A 14734-nucleotide genomic window follows, 5' to 3' on the forward strand; every position below is an offset into this window, starting at 1 on the left:
CATGAGCCCCATCGACCAGTGACCCCGTGTGGCGTGTGGATGCAGCCAGGCCAGAAGCAGCCATGTGCTGAAGTGTTCTGAGCCTGCACAGGTGGCAGACTGAGGCCTGACTGCGTGTGAGCTGCTGTGCCTGTCCCTGCACTTGGGGGCCACACGTACAGGCCATTGGCACCCTCCAGTCCTGTCTGGTAGCAGAAAGCCTAAGGCAGTAAGTGGCACCTGCCCACGGTTCTGTCTCCCAGCAGAGATGAGACGATGTGAACCTTATGTGGGGGGTCTCAGCACAGCAGGACCCCCTCACAAGGACTGGTCCCCCGTGTCTGGCCACTGGCCCTGGGGGCATGGGCAGCACTGAGCTGTCTCTTCACCCCACAGGTGACAGGGCAAGGTTGCTACATCTTTCTCGTCCCAAAGTAAGCACCCGCCCGGAGGAGGCAGCTCTACCAGCCAGGGGGCCTGCTGGGGATGGTGGAAAGGGGGACAGTTAGCCTGCAGACAGGAGTCTCCGTGAGCCAGTGACACAGCTGGCCTCATCTGCACCCTGCCATGTATCACAGCCCCCCCCCGACCTTCACAAGACGGGGACCACCTGTAAGTTCGCAGATTCATGTCTGTTTTAGAAACCACAAGTCCCTTTGGTTGGTGTTCAGGAGCTGCTTGAGGGGTCTCTCGCCTGGGGGTAGAGACCTCAAGCCCCCAGGCCAGCTGCCAAGGGGAACCTGGCATTGTTCACTGGCCACAGAACTGCTAGAAAGAACCAAGTCAACCAAAGTGGCTTCCCTGACACTGGAGAGGTCTTGCAGGCAGGAGCCACCCTCCCGCCTGGGCCTCCCTGAGTCGTGCCTTACATGTTTTGCACACGTCAGCCTAAGAGAGCTTCAGTTATTTTTGACAGTTGTTCTCAAGCTTTCAAAGATTACCTAAAAACAGCCTCATTTTTCTATAAGCTCTGTTTAACAAGGTAAATAAAAGGTTTCTTTGCTGGTTTTGCGGTCCTGGTATTTGCCTGTGCCAGTCATTGCAGGGGCAGGAAACAAGCGGGCACGTTCCCGTTGGGCTGCCGGGCCCTTGGTTACCAGTCCTGTCGTAAGCCTGGGATGGCATGCTGACAGCCCTGCCCCCGCCAGCCCAAGGCCCTGCAGTGCTGACTGCTCATCCTCAGGTCTCGCCACCTCGGGACCAGTCCCTGGCCCTGGGAGGGTTGGGGTGGGGCTGACCCCCCCACCCCCGCAGCAGTCTGAAATAGAGCTGCCATCTTGCCTCGGGCCTCACTGTGCCTGTGTACAGGCCAGCTATCTGCCCCGGGTTGTGTCTTGCTCTCTGAGGAGTCTGGTCTCAGGAGCAGCCGAGTGTGCCCATGTCCCCACATGGAGCCAGAACTGACAGCAGCCGGGGGCAGCCCTGGGTCACCAGCATGCCCAGAGGTTCATAACCCAGTGACACATACCAGCACCAGCTCTGGCCTCTGGAGAGCCCACAGTTCAGAGTGGTGTAGGGGACGGCACTAGACTGTGGGCCCCCGTCTGGTGGGGACCTTTCCTCCCCCTCCTCCCTGAGCCCTCTTCGGGGCCCCACCCAGAAGGGATCAGAGCATCCCCCCACACACACACCATTTTTTAACTCTTCCCGAGCACTAAAATCAGCACTGCTGGTGGCGGTCCTGCCCAGAGGCTCGCGGTGCCCACCACGTCCCCCAGAGGCCCAGCCCACAGTGCCCGTCCACCCGTGTGTCAGGATCCCGGCAGTGGGGCCTGGAGCGGCCCTTTCTAGGCCACGGTGAGCATGTTGGGTCTCACCGGCAGCCCAGTTAGTGGAGCTAATTTCAGCATGACGTCTGGTCTCTCTGGACCTGCTCTAGGTGTCTGCGAGGTGGCAGTCAGCTGGAGGACAAGCTGTCACTGCTCCCACCCCGCCACCGCCCCGTCCAGCATCCCGGGAAGGTGAGAATCATGGGTCCTCACAGGCCTTCGAGAGCAGGCGTGCACCAGCAGACCCACCACACAGAGTGGTGGCCTCCATTATTTGGGGCTGCGGTCAGCACGGGGGCCACGTCTAAGCCTGGAGAGCCCACACAGCAGCAGGTATGGCCGGCGCCCAGAGACCGGAAAGAGCACAGCAGTGGGAGAGGAGCAGGACCCCATGCCCCACACAGCTCCCACCTGCAGGACCGGCTCCCACCGTCCTGCTGACGCGCACTGCCGCTCAGCTGCGCTCAGGTGCCCCTGCGGTGTTATTCCCGCACTGTTCTCGGCAGTGACCACAGTGGGGTGTTCAAGCAGCACCCGCAAAGCAAGGCCCGGGAGCAGACCCTCATCACACCTGACTCAGGTCACACCAGGCCTTCTCCCAGCGGACTCTCCAGATGCCGGCCTGGGTGCCTAGTTCTGCAGTCTGAAGAGAAGGCATGACTGGGTGGCAGGGTCAGGGTGGCCCAGGTCTCAGCCCAAACCTTGACCCAGTCCTGAGGGCCAACGTGACGCCCTGCCCTGGACTGCAGCACCCAGGGCCACGGGAGGGTTCAGGGGTGGAGTGAGACCAGCACTGCCGGCCATCTGCCCTGAGGGGACGGCACTGCCCTGGGCTCTAAGCCCTGCACCCCCCACAAATCCATAATAAAAATAATCTCTCATTTTCCTGATGTGCCCCAGTTCCAGAAGTGCCTCCTGACACGTCATGGTGTTGATGCGTGAGAAGGGCCAGGAAGGCACAGCTGACCCCGTTTCACAGAATTGCATCACGGAGGGCTCAGGAGCCCAAAGGGGCAGGGGGCACCCTGTCCTGCCTCCTCGATGAGGACACAATGACCATTCACAGGCCCCCAGCCCAGAGGAGGCTGCCGGAGCTCCTGCCAAAGGCCTAGTCCAGAGAAGCTGGGCCGTGCTGCCTTGTGAGGCTACCGTTGCTGCCCGGGGGGCTCCCCGCCTGGGATGCAGCCTGGGGCCTGCGTCACCCAGTGGCCCCAGGGGCACAGCTCCCCTGGGAGCTGGGCAGCTCAGGCTGCCAGACACACCGGGGGCATCGGGTCTGAGGAGAACAGGATGTGGTCCCATCCCTGAGGGGAGGAGCGCAGAGTGAGCGTCTGGGTCCCACCATGGGCCGGCGGAGGAGCAGGCAGAGAGGGGCCGGGCCTGCGGTGAGGGAGGAACGCCCTCTTCCTCCCCAGAGCCCCCAGAGCTGCTCAGCCTGGGCTTGGGCACCCCTGAGCCAGGCACACCCCCCCAAGGCAGCACATTCCCAGCGCGCTCCCTGGGCCTGCACAGAACACATCTGGCTATTCCCAGCCCAGGGTCAACTGAAGCGTGGACGCACACCCGGCCTTCAGGGCAGCTACCCAGTCCACCCGCCACTGGCCTGGGAACAGGCGGCACAGGCTCACACCTGTGGGTGGGTCAGCTCCAATGCAGGGCCACCCACAAGGCCCGTCAGTGGGCACTGCTGAGGCCCAGGGGGCTAGTGTCCTGGCCCCATCCCTGTTACCCTCGCCTGGCCTAGGACTGCAGCCTGTCAGGACACAGGCGGCTGAAAGTCTGTGGTGCCAGCACCACCGCAGGACACCACTGTCCATGGCCAGTGCTGACTCCACACGCCATCCCGGCCTCTCCCACCCGCAGGGGCCGACGGGCGCGCAGGACGATGCTGAGTCCCTGGGGTAGGCCCAACCCGCAGGAGGAGGGCAGGGGGGAGGGGGCGGTGCCAGGGCCTGGCCCCAGGTGGCAGGAGTGGGCGGGGCACCTGCCTGCGCTCTGCCCGCCTGTGTGCCCGCTCACTCATTCACTTGGCCCCCGCTGTCACTCACCATCACTTGGTCCTTGTCACTCGGCCCTCGCCGGCACCGTCCAAGGTAGGTCTGACGAACTGGCCCCGCGTGCAGAGCAGGAAGCCGAGGCCGGGGTTTCTGGGACTTGGCAGGTTCCACTGGGATGACCCAGACCATCCTAACCCCAAATGCCACTGCCTGTTGGTCTCGTAGCCGAGGGCGGCTGTCCTGCGCGTCCCAACAGGCCCGACCCCACCGGCGGGGAGGACCCCCTCGGTCTCCGGGCGGGCGGGGCGGGGGCGGGGCGGCCGAAGGGGAGGGAAGCCGCGTCCTGCGCCGTGCGCGCCGCCCGCAGTGCCCGCCGAGCGCCGTGGAGCGCCGTGGCCGGGGGCGTCGCGGGGCGCGCGGGACGGGCGGCCGGCTCCGGCGGCGCTGCGCGCAGGTAGGGCAGGCGGGGCAGGCGGGGCAGGCGGTGGGGGCTGCGGGCAGGGCCGCCGCCCCCGCCCCCGCCGCGGAGAGCCCCCAACCACGTGGCTGTCCCGGGCAGGGGTGGGGATGCTGAACTTGGGGTCTCTGGGAGGGGAGCAACCGCATGCCCATTGGCTGCCCCCCCAAAAAAAAGGCAGGCTCTGCTCCCCTACGGCTCTTACCCGTGGCTCGTGACTGACCCTCCCACGACTCCTAGTGTGGCTGCTCTGTCCCCAGCCGACCAGGGCTGACCCCCGCCCAAGATGGAGATCTTCTAGCCTGGAGTCCCTCCACAGGCTGATGCAGGCAGGGTCACACTCCTGTCACCCCCTGCCCACCCTCCCAAGGTCCAGAAAGCCAGTCCCCTGGTTCTCAGCCTCCCCTGAGGGGAGCAGGGCCTGGGGGCCAGTGAGGGACTCCCTGGGCCCCTGGAGTGGGCTTTGGTGGGGGAGGCAGGAAGCAACCCACTTTGTCAGGCTGGTGCACAAGCAGCAAATGGGCCCAGCGGCTTGTGAACAGTGTGGGGGGCAACACTGGGCAGCAGAAGGCTGTAGCCACTCCAAGTCCCAGACCAGCTGTGCAGCCTGTGACCCCAAGACTCTCAGCACCTACTCCCCCCAGCCCCTTGGCTACAGATGCAAATTGCAGCCAAATCCTCCAGGCCCCAAGATTAATTTCCTCTGGGTAGGCTTTCCCATGCAAAGCAGAGGGAAGGCGCATGAAGGCCAGGCACAGCCCCGCCCCTCACGTGAGGGTCTAGATTGCCCCTCTGCAACCAGGAGTGGGAAGTGGGCCTCCCAGTTGGAGAGTGGGTTTTCAGGAACCCATCTGTGCTATGTGCCTAGTCCTGCTATCGCTAAAACACTGCCCCTTCTCTCTCCAACCAAGAGACCACGCCGTGGTAAGGCTCTGATGGGAGTGGGAGGTGAGGATGCAGAGCTCAGAGTAAAAAGTTTTCTCTGCAGTTAATTAGCCCCAAGAGAGAGGGGCAGGCACACGGGGCCTCATTAGTGCGGCCTCAGCTCCAGGCCCTGCACCCTGTGGACTATGTGGGTGCCTCTGCGGACCCCCCAGGAAAGGGGTGGTACAGCCCTGGGGACCTCCCAAGCAGTAGACTGGGTGTCAGTCTGCTGGGGAGGAAGCATCTGGGGGGGTGACTGCAGGCTGGCAGCCCCCTGGCTGTTGCTTCCTCCTGTGTCCTCTAGCCCCAGGCTGGCCACTTCCGAAGCTCCCGACGCCATGGAGGAGTGGGATGTGCCCCAGATGAAGAAAGAGGTGGAGAGCCTCAAGTACCAGCTAGCCTTCAAGAGGGAGATGTCGTCCAAGACCATCCCTGAGTAAGTGCCCAGGACCCCACGGAGCCTCGGCCCCACCCCACCCAGGGCCAGCTCGGATGTGCATTTCATTTCCCTGCCCTACATTCGTTTGCATGAGCCAGAAACACAGCCCTGCACCTTGCCGTCGGGCAGCCCTTCCACAAAGCCAGGCACCCCCCTGCTCAACCCTCCCCACCCTGCCCGACCACAGGCTCCTCAAGTGGATCGAGGATGGGATCCCCAAGGATCCGTTCCTGAACCCCGACCTGATGAAGAACAACCCATGGGTGGAGAAGGGCAAGTGTGCCATCCTGTGAGGTCCCCCCGCCCTGCGCCCAGCCAGGCTCTCGCTTCTGTAGGGAGGACAGCTCTATAAAGGGGTGACTTTTATAAAGACTTTGTGAGAGCATCCGTGCTTTTGTACATTTTCTGATGGAGAAAAGGCAACACGACAGCATCAAGCGTGGGCCCTGGGGCGTCTCATGTGGACCCAGGGCATCCAGCGTGGGTTGAGGTACCCAGCGTGGGCTCACGGTGTCGGGTGCAGCCCCGGCTACAGCAGGTCCTTGATGCAGACGCTGCGCCGCACGGCATTGGAGACACCCTCCTTGAAGCGAAACCAGACATCACTCCTGCCCACCGCCGTGCCTATGCGCCACACAGCTGTCTCGGTCTCAGGGGCCGCATCTCCTGTGGAGGCCGCACAGTTGCTCCTCTGCCTCGCCCCAGCCCCTCCCGCCCTCCCGTGCCCCACACACCTGCATTCAGGGCTGCCGCTCTCTTGATGACCACACGACCAAAGAAGTCCCTCTCAGGCTGAAGGGGGCAGGCTGGTCAGGCTCTCAGGACAGACCCATGGCGGGCACTCCCTGCCCTGGGGGTAGGGCCCGAGGCCCCCTCCCAGGGAGGAGCAGATGCCCACCTCCCCTTCTCAGGCCCGCTTCACGCTGGAGCAGAGCCCCTCAGCACGTATCCCTTCGGTCCCTCATCACCCACATGGCAGCCTCCTCCCGCCACAAGCGGCAGAGCCCCCTCTTGCCCAGATGGGAAGCTGGAACCCCCAAGGCTGAGCACAGGCAGGTGACAGGCCCCCCGGGGCTGAGAGCCAGCCCCACCCCTCACACCTTTTCCTCCAGGGCCGCTCTCTTCAGGATGCGCTCCAGCCGCCGCTCTAGCCGCTGCTCCTCATGGCTGCGTGAGGTGGGTGGCTGTGCGCCTTTCTCCCCGGCACCCCCCAGTGGAGCCTTGGCCCCTGGGGGAACCCCGTCCACCTGCGGACGGAATAGTGGTGAGGGCTGACTGGGCAGGGCCACTCCAGGGACAAGATCCCTTCCAGCGAGCCTGCCCTCCAAGGCCTGGCTCTGGCCCAGAGCCCAGGGAAGGCTTACCTGGGGGCTGTCCCCAACCCGCGCCAAGGCCTCTGCCCGCCGCATCTTCTCCATCTCGATCTCGCGGGCAATCAGCTGCTTGGCCTGGTAGGTGAGGGGTTTTCGGGCGGGCAGCTCAGGAAAGCGACAGACCTCCTCCACATTCCTGCTCTCAGGGAGGGTCAAAGGTGAGCGCCATCCGCAGGCACCACCAGGCGCTACCTGCCTCTCTTGATGACCACACGACCAAAGAAGTCTCTCTCGGGCAGACGGACACCAAAAAGCGGGAGGTGTGGTGTGTGTCTCAGTCCTGGCAATACAATGCCTGGGCCCCACAGCAGCAGGGGATGACCCACCCCAAGCCAGTTTCCCCAACTGCTTGTGGGCATGAGAAGGGAGCCGTCCCAGGGCTGCAGAATGAAGAAACGAGACGACAGGGCAGCGCCCAGACTCCAGGCTAGGGCTGAGCACCGGGAACTGCCACCATTACTGCCTCCTTGCAAATGGCACAGACAGGGATGGGCACTGGTCCCCTTGTTGGGCAGCGGGGCCCCGGGGAACATCTCAGGATGGGGCAGCAGCCCTGGGGAGCTCGAGGGCCCTCTGGGGGCAGCGCCTGGGGGACACTGAGGCAGGCAGAGCTTCTGCAGTAAGCCTCAGGTCCCAGGGCCATGCCTGAGTTGAGACACCCCACCTCACAATCAAATCTGGGCAAGCGCTGAGCTAGAACGGACCCCCTACCACTGCCCCAAAGACGGAAAAAGAGAGACTCACACCTCACCAAGATTCCTGGCCTGAGTGCCAGAGCACCTGGAGCCCAGCCTCCTGTCCCTGGCACCCTGCCCCAGGTGCTGCCCAGACTCACGGCTCTAGCCTATAGACGTACTGCCCGTCGGGCAGGCGCTCCTGACGGTAGGTGAGGCTGTAGGCCAGCATGGTGCCCACGAGGCCAGCCAGCTGCTGCTTCTCACGAGCGCTGTACAGCTGCGTGCTCACCTGTGGGCAGGGATGCTGAGCGTGGCCAGGGCCTGCCCCCACCAGCAGCCCCACCCCCACTCTGAGGAGGCACTCACAGGGCGCAGCTTGGGCGCAAGGATGTCCAGAATCAGGCAGAGGCCGTCCAGGACGAGAGCCTGAGGGGCAGTTCGACTGCGGGTGGTGGGTGCGACGCCCGCCACCAGCGTCTGGATGAGGTTCTGTGTCCGGCTTGTCCGGTTCTGGGCCTGGGGTGGAGGAGGAAGCGGGCCTAGGTAACCTAGGATCCCTGGGCCAGACCGCAGGCCCGGGCAGGGTGCAGGGGACACACCTCCTGCTGGCTGCTGGGGAAAGCAATCCTCGGCACGTGGCTGGACGCAAAGAGCAGGTGGAAGGCTGCCGGCAGGAAGGGCAGGTAGCGCAGCAACTGGAAACTCTGGCCATGGTGGGCAGCGCGGCTCAGCAGGTCGTCAAAGGCCAGCCAGTCAAGGGCCGTGCACACAGTCCCCAGGCTGGAATCCCGCAGCCGCAAGCGCAGGAAGTTGTCGAACAGGCCCTGGGGGTAAGCAGGCGGGTGGGCCGCTGAACCCCCAGCCTCAGCCGCCAGCCCCCACACAAGCACCCCTGCACCCCGCCACCTCCTCTCTCTGGGACAGCTGCTAAAACCAGCCAGTGGCCCTGGGGCCCCAAAGGAGCCAGGAAGGCCCAGCCTGCCGCCCCACTGTGTGGACCAAAACCCTGAGAGGTACAGGAAAGAAGCCCCGCCCATGACTGCCTCAAGGAGCCCACAGGCCCCGTGCCCACACCCCCCCAAAGGAAGCTCTGGACCAGCACGGAGGACACGGATCCCCTGCTCTTGTTCCACGTGACACTCCCACCCCCTTGGGGCGTAGCACAACCCTCCCCATAGCTTCCAGATTTACTCAGACCCACAGCCACTAATCCAAAGCTGCTTAGTCAGGGAGCCAGCTTAGGCCAGGCTTCCCGGGGGGTTGGGGGGGTGGGGGGGCATCTCTGCCACCTGCTCAAGCCAAAACTTTGCCCTGCCTGCTCCACCCATGTCCCTGTTCCCGCAGCTCACGTCCAGGATGGGGACCCTCCCACGCACTGACTCAGGCTGTCCAGCCGCTCCAGCCCCACTCACGTGTGTCCCGACCAGCAACCAGAGTGACCCCCTGAGTCAGAGGACTCCCCCACCACACACCCAGCCCACCTCCCCTCCCTGCCAGCCCACGCTGGCCACCACCCCGCCGCCCCCAGCACCAGCTAGTCCCTCCTCCCGGGCCCCTGTGCCTGCTGGCCATCATCTCTGAGAGAGCTCCCTGATGCCCTGTGTCCGCAACCCCGTGCTCCCACCCCGTTTCTCCTTGAGCCTGACACCGTCTGAAGCGTCTCCCGCTCTCTGGGCACAGGACGCAGCCAGAGGCTAGCGTACCGGCACCCCAGAAACATTCATGATGGTGCGAGGTTACCTGGACCACCTTCTCGTGCTCGCCTGCAGAGGCAGCCACGTGCAGGATGTGGTAGAACCGCTGGGAAGCCATGGTCAAAGCCGCCTCAGCAGTGCGGGGCCCCAGACCCAGGTGCCCATCACTGAGCAGGAGCATGTGTGGGGGCGGGGCCGGCTCCTGGCCCCAGCGTTGCCTGCAGAGGGGTGCCAAGGCTGCAATGGGGACCTGCCTCTTCAACCCCCTCGTGGTGCCCTGCTCCCCGAAGCAGCCCCGACGTCTGCACACAGACGATGCTCTGGAGGTCCCAAAGAGCACCCCGGGGCCCGTGCGGCACTGCGCCTGTCGCTGGAGGCGGGACTGGCCTGCCCGCTTACCTCTGGGCTCGGGGTAGCTGGAACACCTCCTGCCACACGGAGAAGAGCCCCTTGCGCTGGTCCTTGAGACCGACTCGGGTGGTCTGCACAGCCCACACACTCAGCTGCCGCCGGCCCCGCCCATGAAGAAACTGGACAGGGGGGCAGGGGCTGATGAGAGGCGGCTGAGCCCCGTCGCACCCCAGCAGCAGCCCCCGACGCACCTGCGCACCTGCAGGGTGTTGATGCAGGCACGGATGTCATTGTCCGTCTTCTCACAGAGAGCTGCCAGCGCTCCCGGGTCGGCCCGCATGCCCTGTCGCACGGAGATCTGCAGGGAGGCGGGAGGGTGGGCGGCTGCTCCCCCAGAAACCCTCTCTGAGAGCCCCTCTTCCCTAGAACACAAATGATCCCCGCGGACCAGCCTTGGTCCCTGCATCGAACCATCTACTGCCAAAGAGCAAACGGGTCCAGCCGCCCCCACATCCTGGGGCCAGCCGGGGGATGGGGCCCTGGATGGGAGAGGGGATGGCAAGAGAGAGGGAGACATGCAGGGGCAGGGACAGGGGACACATCCCCCAACTCCGCAGCCCCCAGTCACGTGTCCCCCGCCCCAGCCCTCACAGACCTCCTGCAGCCGCTGCGTGAGCCTCGAAGACAGTATGGGCGGGAAGTGGAGCAGGAAGGCTTGCTGTCTCAGCTGCCTCAGGGAGGGCACAAACCTGCAGGGGGACGGGCACGTGCACACCACGCCACCCGGCCGGGGACATCAGGATGTGTGCCTCAGCCCAGCAGGCAGAGGCAGCCAGGTAGGGTTGGGGGGACACCCTCCCAGGGGCCCTCTGCCCTCCTGTGGAGGCCCCACCACCACGACCCTCCCTGTACAAAGCTCTGCTCCCCCCCACTCACTGGTCATTGCAGATGCAGATGATTGGCCTCATCAAGAGCCCCCCCTCGGCCCGGTGCCGCCGTCCCCCACTTGTGGGAACAATCGGACCCCCTGACTCTGCATGCTGTGGGCCCTTGCGGTCCAGGATGCTCAAAAGAACATTGATGGCAGCCTAGGGAATGCAAAAAGGACACAGTGAGCCCTAGCCGTTGCCCACCCACCTGCCCACCCACTAGGGCACCCAGGAGGCCCACCACAGGGGCCCCGTCGATCTCATCGATGACCAGGCAGTTGGGCTTCCCGCCAGCACCCAGCACCGACTCCATCTGCGTGGCCGCCTCAATGCACGTGCGGAAGGCCTCAGGGCTGCGGTCATCACTGGAACCATGAGGCCAGGGGTAGAGCCGTCAGGGCAGCGTGGCCGCAGCCAAGACAGCAACCAAGGTCCCTGAGAGGCAGTCTCCAGGGCTGAGCCACCACGCCTACACCTCCAGGCTACCACCCCAGCATGGCCTGAGAAAGCAAGAACTCCACTCCACCATCCCCACCTCCAACCCACTGGGGTCTCAGGGCTGAGTCAGGACAGAGGCTGGCCTCCCTGCCACTCACCTTGCATTCATCTCCACCACGCAGTACCCAGCATGACGCGCAATCACATGAGCCAGGGTGGTCTTGCCAAGCCCCGGGGGCCCACACAGCAGCGCCACCTGCAGCCAAGACAACGCAGATACACACCTGCTACTACCTGTTACTGCTCTGGGGACCCCCACCCCGCCTGACCTCAAGGCTGAAAACCCTGTCCCATGAGACCTGCTACTGAGGGATGCAGGGATGAGGGACCCCACCGTGGTGACCGAACAAGAGCAGACCCCACATGCTTGTGCTTCATGCATGACATGTCAGAACCAGACAAAGTCCTACGTGACACAAGCAACGAGATCTGACAGGCACAGCTATTCCTGGCACGACGGACCCCCAGAAACCACCGTCACCGTAAGCATCCTGGGAAGGACCAGAACCCTCCAGAGAGACACACCTTACCCGAGTCATCAGAACAGACTCAGAGTCCAATGCACAGCACTGACATTCCCCAGCAACACGCTGACACTGTAACGCCCCAGCTGCGGGGGCACTAAATGTGCCACGGGGCCCCGAGAGGCTGCCCGGCAGCACATCCCCTGGGCTCAGACATGGCCGTGGCACAGCCATCTGGGGCTCACCTTCTGCCGGGGCCGCCGGCTCGCGTCCAGCTCAGCCTCTAGCATGTCCTCCAGCACCTGCTCGTGGCTTTTCCATTTGCTGGAGCCTGGGGCCTCCTTGCCGCCCCGGGTCAGCTCCGCACTGGGCCTTGGCTTCCTAGCGGGCCTCTCTCGGCCGAACACCACCAGGTCCCACAGCTTCAGCCACTTGAGGAGGCAGCGGTTAGTGAACTGCAGGAAGGGAAGCGCGGCCTGGAGGAACCACCAGCACCCAGGACTCCCTTTGCCTGCCCTTCCTATCGACCTGCTTTCGTGAGCCCCAGACAACATACAAGGAGGCCAGAGCTACGTGACCAGTGACAAGTGACCAGTGCCTGAGGTTATCCTGCCAGTGAGTGACAGAGTGAGGTTCACATCAGGCACTCCATCCCTGCAACACTGACCCCTGCAGGAACCCCCACCATCCCCAGGAGTATCCCAGCATCAGCTTCAATAAGAATGAAAAAGAAACAGAAACTCCAGGTGGTTGGCGGCGGGGGGAGGGGGGGGCTGGATCCCCAGCCCAGGTCACAGGTGACTTAGAGCATGCCAGCCCCATGCTGGCCTCAGTGTCCCCACCTACAATTCAAATTGGCAAATCAAAACTATCTCTTCCGGGGCACCTGGGGGGCTCAGGCTGTTAAACGTCTCCCTTCGGCTCAAGTTGATCGCAGAGTTCTGGGATCGGGCCACATCAGGCTGCCTGCTCATTGGGGAGTCTGCTTCTCTCTCTGCCCCTGCCCATGCTCACGCTATCTCACTCCCCCAAATAAATAAATAAATAAAATCTTTAAAAAAAAAAAAAAAAAAAGACCATCTTTTTCATTCTAATGCTCCATGAGCTGGCAACATAACAGCTAGCTGAATTCTGCACTTTTCGTTTTTGGCAACAAAAGAGCCCATAATGCTTGAACAAGAATAAAGTCTCACGTCGTCACTAAGCAGCTCCGTGTAGGACCGAGGGGCGAACTCATCCACCCAGAGGCAGTGCTGGGAGTCATCTTGGTTGCTGGCCAGCTCTTCCTCAGGAGCCGCCAAAGGCTGGACCTCCTCCGACCTGAGGCTGGAGAATACCGTGCGTTTGGAGGGACCGCACACCCCCCCCCGACTACAGGCTGAAGGTCAGGGGTGCAAGGGCCCACCGTGTCACCTGCGAAGTGTGTCTGAGAGCCGATGGGCCTCCTCGAGCAGCTGCTGCCTCCGCTATGCAAACACCAGAGGTTGGGATCCAGATGGCTCCAACATGCAGACCCCCAGAGCCACCCTTCTCTTCCCAACAAGCCCCACCTCACTGTCGACCTGCTCCTTCAGGGACACGAAGGACACCCCCAACAGATCCAGCTGCCCATGGCCTCGCCACCAGATATCAGGGAAAGGGGTCTGTAGGGAAGTGAGGGCAGCATTCATCACCTTCCAGAATGTAACCAGCAACAGACCCCTTCCCAACAGTGCTCAGGGACCCAGGGAGCATTTTTCAGATTGAACAGATCAACAACAGGACAAGCCCCCTCTCTAACCAAGAATTCCAAGGAAAAAAGACACTGGGATGGGAAGAACTCTAAGGAAGAAAAAAAAAGAGACAAAAAAGAGATATGAGGGGGAAGGGGAGAGGGAGTCAAGCCCGGTGAACTTCCTGAGGGGTCCCCAAGGTCCCAGTGGGGATATGAGGTCTAGGACTCTCCTGGACAGCACTGAGCCCCCCACCTCCCCTTGCGGCCACACAGCACCCACCTGCACCCCTGTGCCCACTGGGTCAGCTCGAAGGACCAGAAAAGCCCGGCTGCCACCCGTGGAGGTCACACTGACATAGTCCTCCAGGACAGGGGGCCGCCTCAGGACAGGATTTCGGGCTGCCAGCGAGGCCTGCAGGAGACCCACATAAGCACCAGCATCCAAGGGCCTGGGAAAGGACAGTGACTGTCTTGGGGTCTCTCGCCTCCTGCTACCATCACAGGAAGCCAGATCCACTCAACTATACATCCCTCCCACCTACCCTCCGCCCCAGGCCTCCGGAAATCCAGGGCCCTTCCACAATCCCTGGGACACCTGTGCCCCAAGCCACACACCCCTTGCCCCACAGCTCAGCGGGGACCTCAGGACTCGGTGGGGGGGTGATGTCCCCGGCAGGGGAGTCAGGAAGGAGCGGCTCTTCCACCTCCTCGGGCCTGAAGTTCAGCTTCTTGACGACTTCCAGCCGAAGCCGCTTGACCCTGGGGGCTGGGGAGGCAGAAGGAAGGAACAGAGGCTCTTCCCCAGCCTCACACTCCGCCCCTGTGCCCTGGGCCCCTGTGGACATACTGGGGGGCAAGGCCCTGTCTCTCGAGATGTGGTCGGCCAGCTGCCTTTTCTTCGCACTGCCTTTATGGTTCCCTGGAGGTCCACCTGGAGAGCAGTGAGTGACAGCGTCCCCTCCAGCAACGGCCTCCTCGAACGTCAGCCGGGACAGGCCCGCCGTGGGCCAGGGGTCCCTGGAGGGTGACAGAGCCGCCGTGCCTGCCAGGACAGAAAGTTGACAGCTGCTGCGCCAGGTCGGCGCGTCCCCTCATACTGGCAAGAGGCCTGCCAACGACCGCGCCCGGAGGGCCCTTCTCGTTCCAGCCTCGCGGCCCCCGTTCGCCTCCCCTCCTCCAGGCAGCCCTCCCGGACTACAGGGGACGGGGCTGCAGCGGGGCCCGCGCCCACCTTCCAGCTCGGCCAGCACCTCCAGCTCGTCCGCGAACTGGCTCTGGAAGTCGTCCTGGGCAGCGCCCAGCTCAAGCTCGGGGTCCCCCATGGAGCCCGCTGCCACCAGACCAGCCGCCCGCTCCGAACCTCCCGCGCCGCCGCCGCGCGCCGTGCCCGCCCCCAGCGTCCCGGCGCCGCCAATCTCTGGCCGGCGTGCCCGGCGCCGCTCGCCATTGGCCAACGGGAAGAGTGGGGC

The 14734-nt window shown here is 63.7% G+C and overlaps 2 protein-coding genes across 4 annotated transcripts; one reads left to right on the top strand and one right to left on the bottom strand.

The window, feature by feature from the left end:
• The first annotated feature begins 4138 nt into the window (after positions 1 to 4138).
• On the top strand, positions 4139 to 5950 carry GNG13 (G protein subunit gamma 13). Its single transcript, XM_045784537.2, has 3 exons — positions 4139 to 4199; positions 5431 to 5562; positions 5753 to 5950. The coding sequence occupies exons 2-3, from the start codon at positions 5465 to 5467 to the stop codon at positions 5856 to 5858; spliced, it is 204 nt and encodes a 67-aa protein (XP_045640493.1). The 5' UTR covers positions 4139 to 4199; positions 5431 to 5464; the 3' UTR covers positions 5859 to 5950.
• Positions 5915 to 14637, bottom strand: CHTF18 (chromosome transmission fidelity factor 18). Of its 3 annotated transcripts, none has more exons than XM_045784536.2 (22): positions 14497 to 14637; positions 14197 to 14307; positions 13881 to 14031; positions 13546 to 13714; positions 13102 to 13194; positions 12965 to 13017; positions 12745 to 12877; positions 11797 to 12006; positions 11186 to 11283; positions 10831 to 10954; positions 10597 to 10748; positions 10316 to 10409; positions 9920 to 10018; positions 9709 to 9839; positions 9356 to 9527; positions 8215 to 8439; positions 7982 to 8131; positions 7774 to 7904; positions 6930 to 7074; positions 6666 to 6812; positions 6300 to 6357; positions 5915 to 6231 (listed from the first exon to the last, which is right to left on the bottom strand). In XM_045784536.2, exons 1-22 carry the CDS (start codon positions 14585 to 14587, stop codon positions 6095 to 6097), a joined length of 2874 nt encoding a protein of 957 aa, XP_045640492.2. In that variant the 5' UTR covers positions 14588 to 14637; the 3' UTR covers positions 5915 to 6094. The 3 variants fall into 3 exon arrangements, with proteins under 3 accessions (XP_045640492.2, XP_045640491.2, XP_045640490.2); XM_045784535.2 differs by having other exon boundaries at positions 14113 to 14307; XM_045784534.2 differs by having other exon boundaries at positions 13881 to 14307.
• Positions 14638 to 14734: the final 97 nt, after the last annotated feature.

The sequence above is a fragment of the Ursus americanus genome, chromosome 2, assembly GCF_024610735.1.
Source record: "Ursus americanus isolate L20-20 chromosome 2, mUrsAme1.1.p, whole genome shotgun sequence".
NCBI lineage: Eukaryota > Metazoa > Chordata > Mammalia > Carnivora > Ursidae > Ursus > Ursus americanus.

Bases quoted from the DNA above. Each gene is read 5' to 3' on its own strand.
- CHTF18 (XM_045784534.2), bottom strand. From the start codon at position 14,587: ATGGGGGACCCCGAGCTTGAGCTGGGCGCTGCCCAGGACGACTTCCAG. The intron at 10,749-10,830 runs GTGGGCCTCCTG...TGCATTCCCTAG, and splicing joins AGATCGACGGGGCCCCTGTG to GCTGCCATCAATGTTCTTTT. The intron at 10,410-10,596 runs GTGAGTGGGGGG...GTCCCCCTGCAG, and splicing joins ATCTGCATCTGCAATGACCA to GTTTGTGCCCTCCCTGAGGC.
- GNG13 (XM_045784537.2), top strand. From the start codon at position 5,465: ATGGAGGAGTGGGATGTGCCCCAGATGAAGAAAGAGGTGGAGAGCCTC. The intron at 5,563-5,752 runs GTAAGTGCCCAG...GCCCGACCACAG, and splicing joins TCGTCCAAGACCATCCCTGA to GCTCCTCAAGTGGATCGAGG.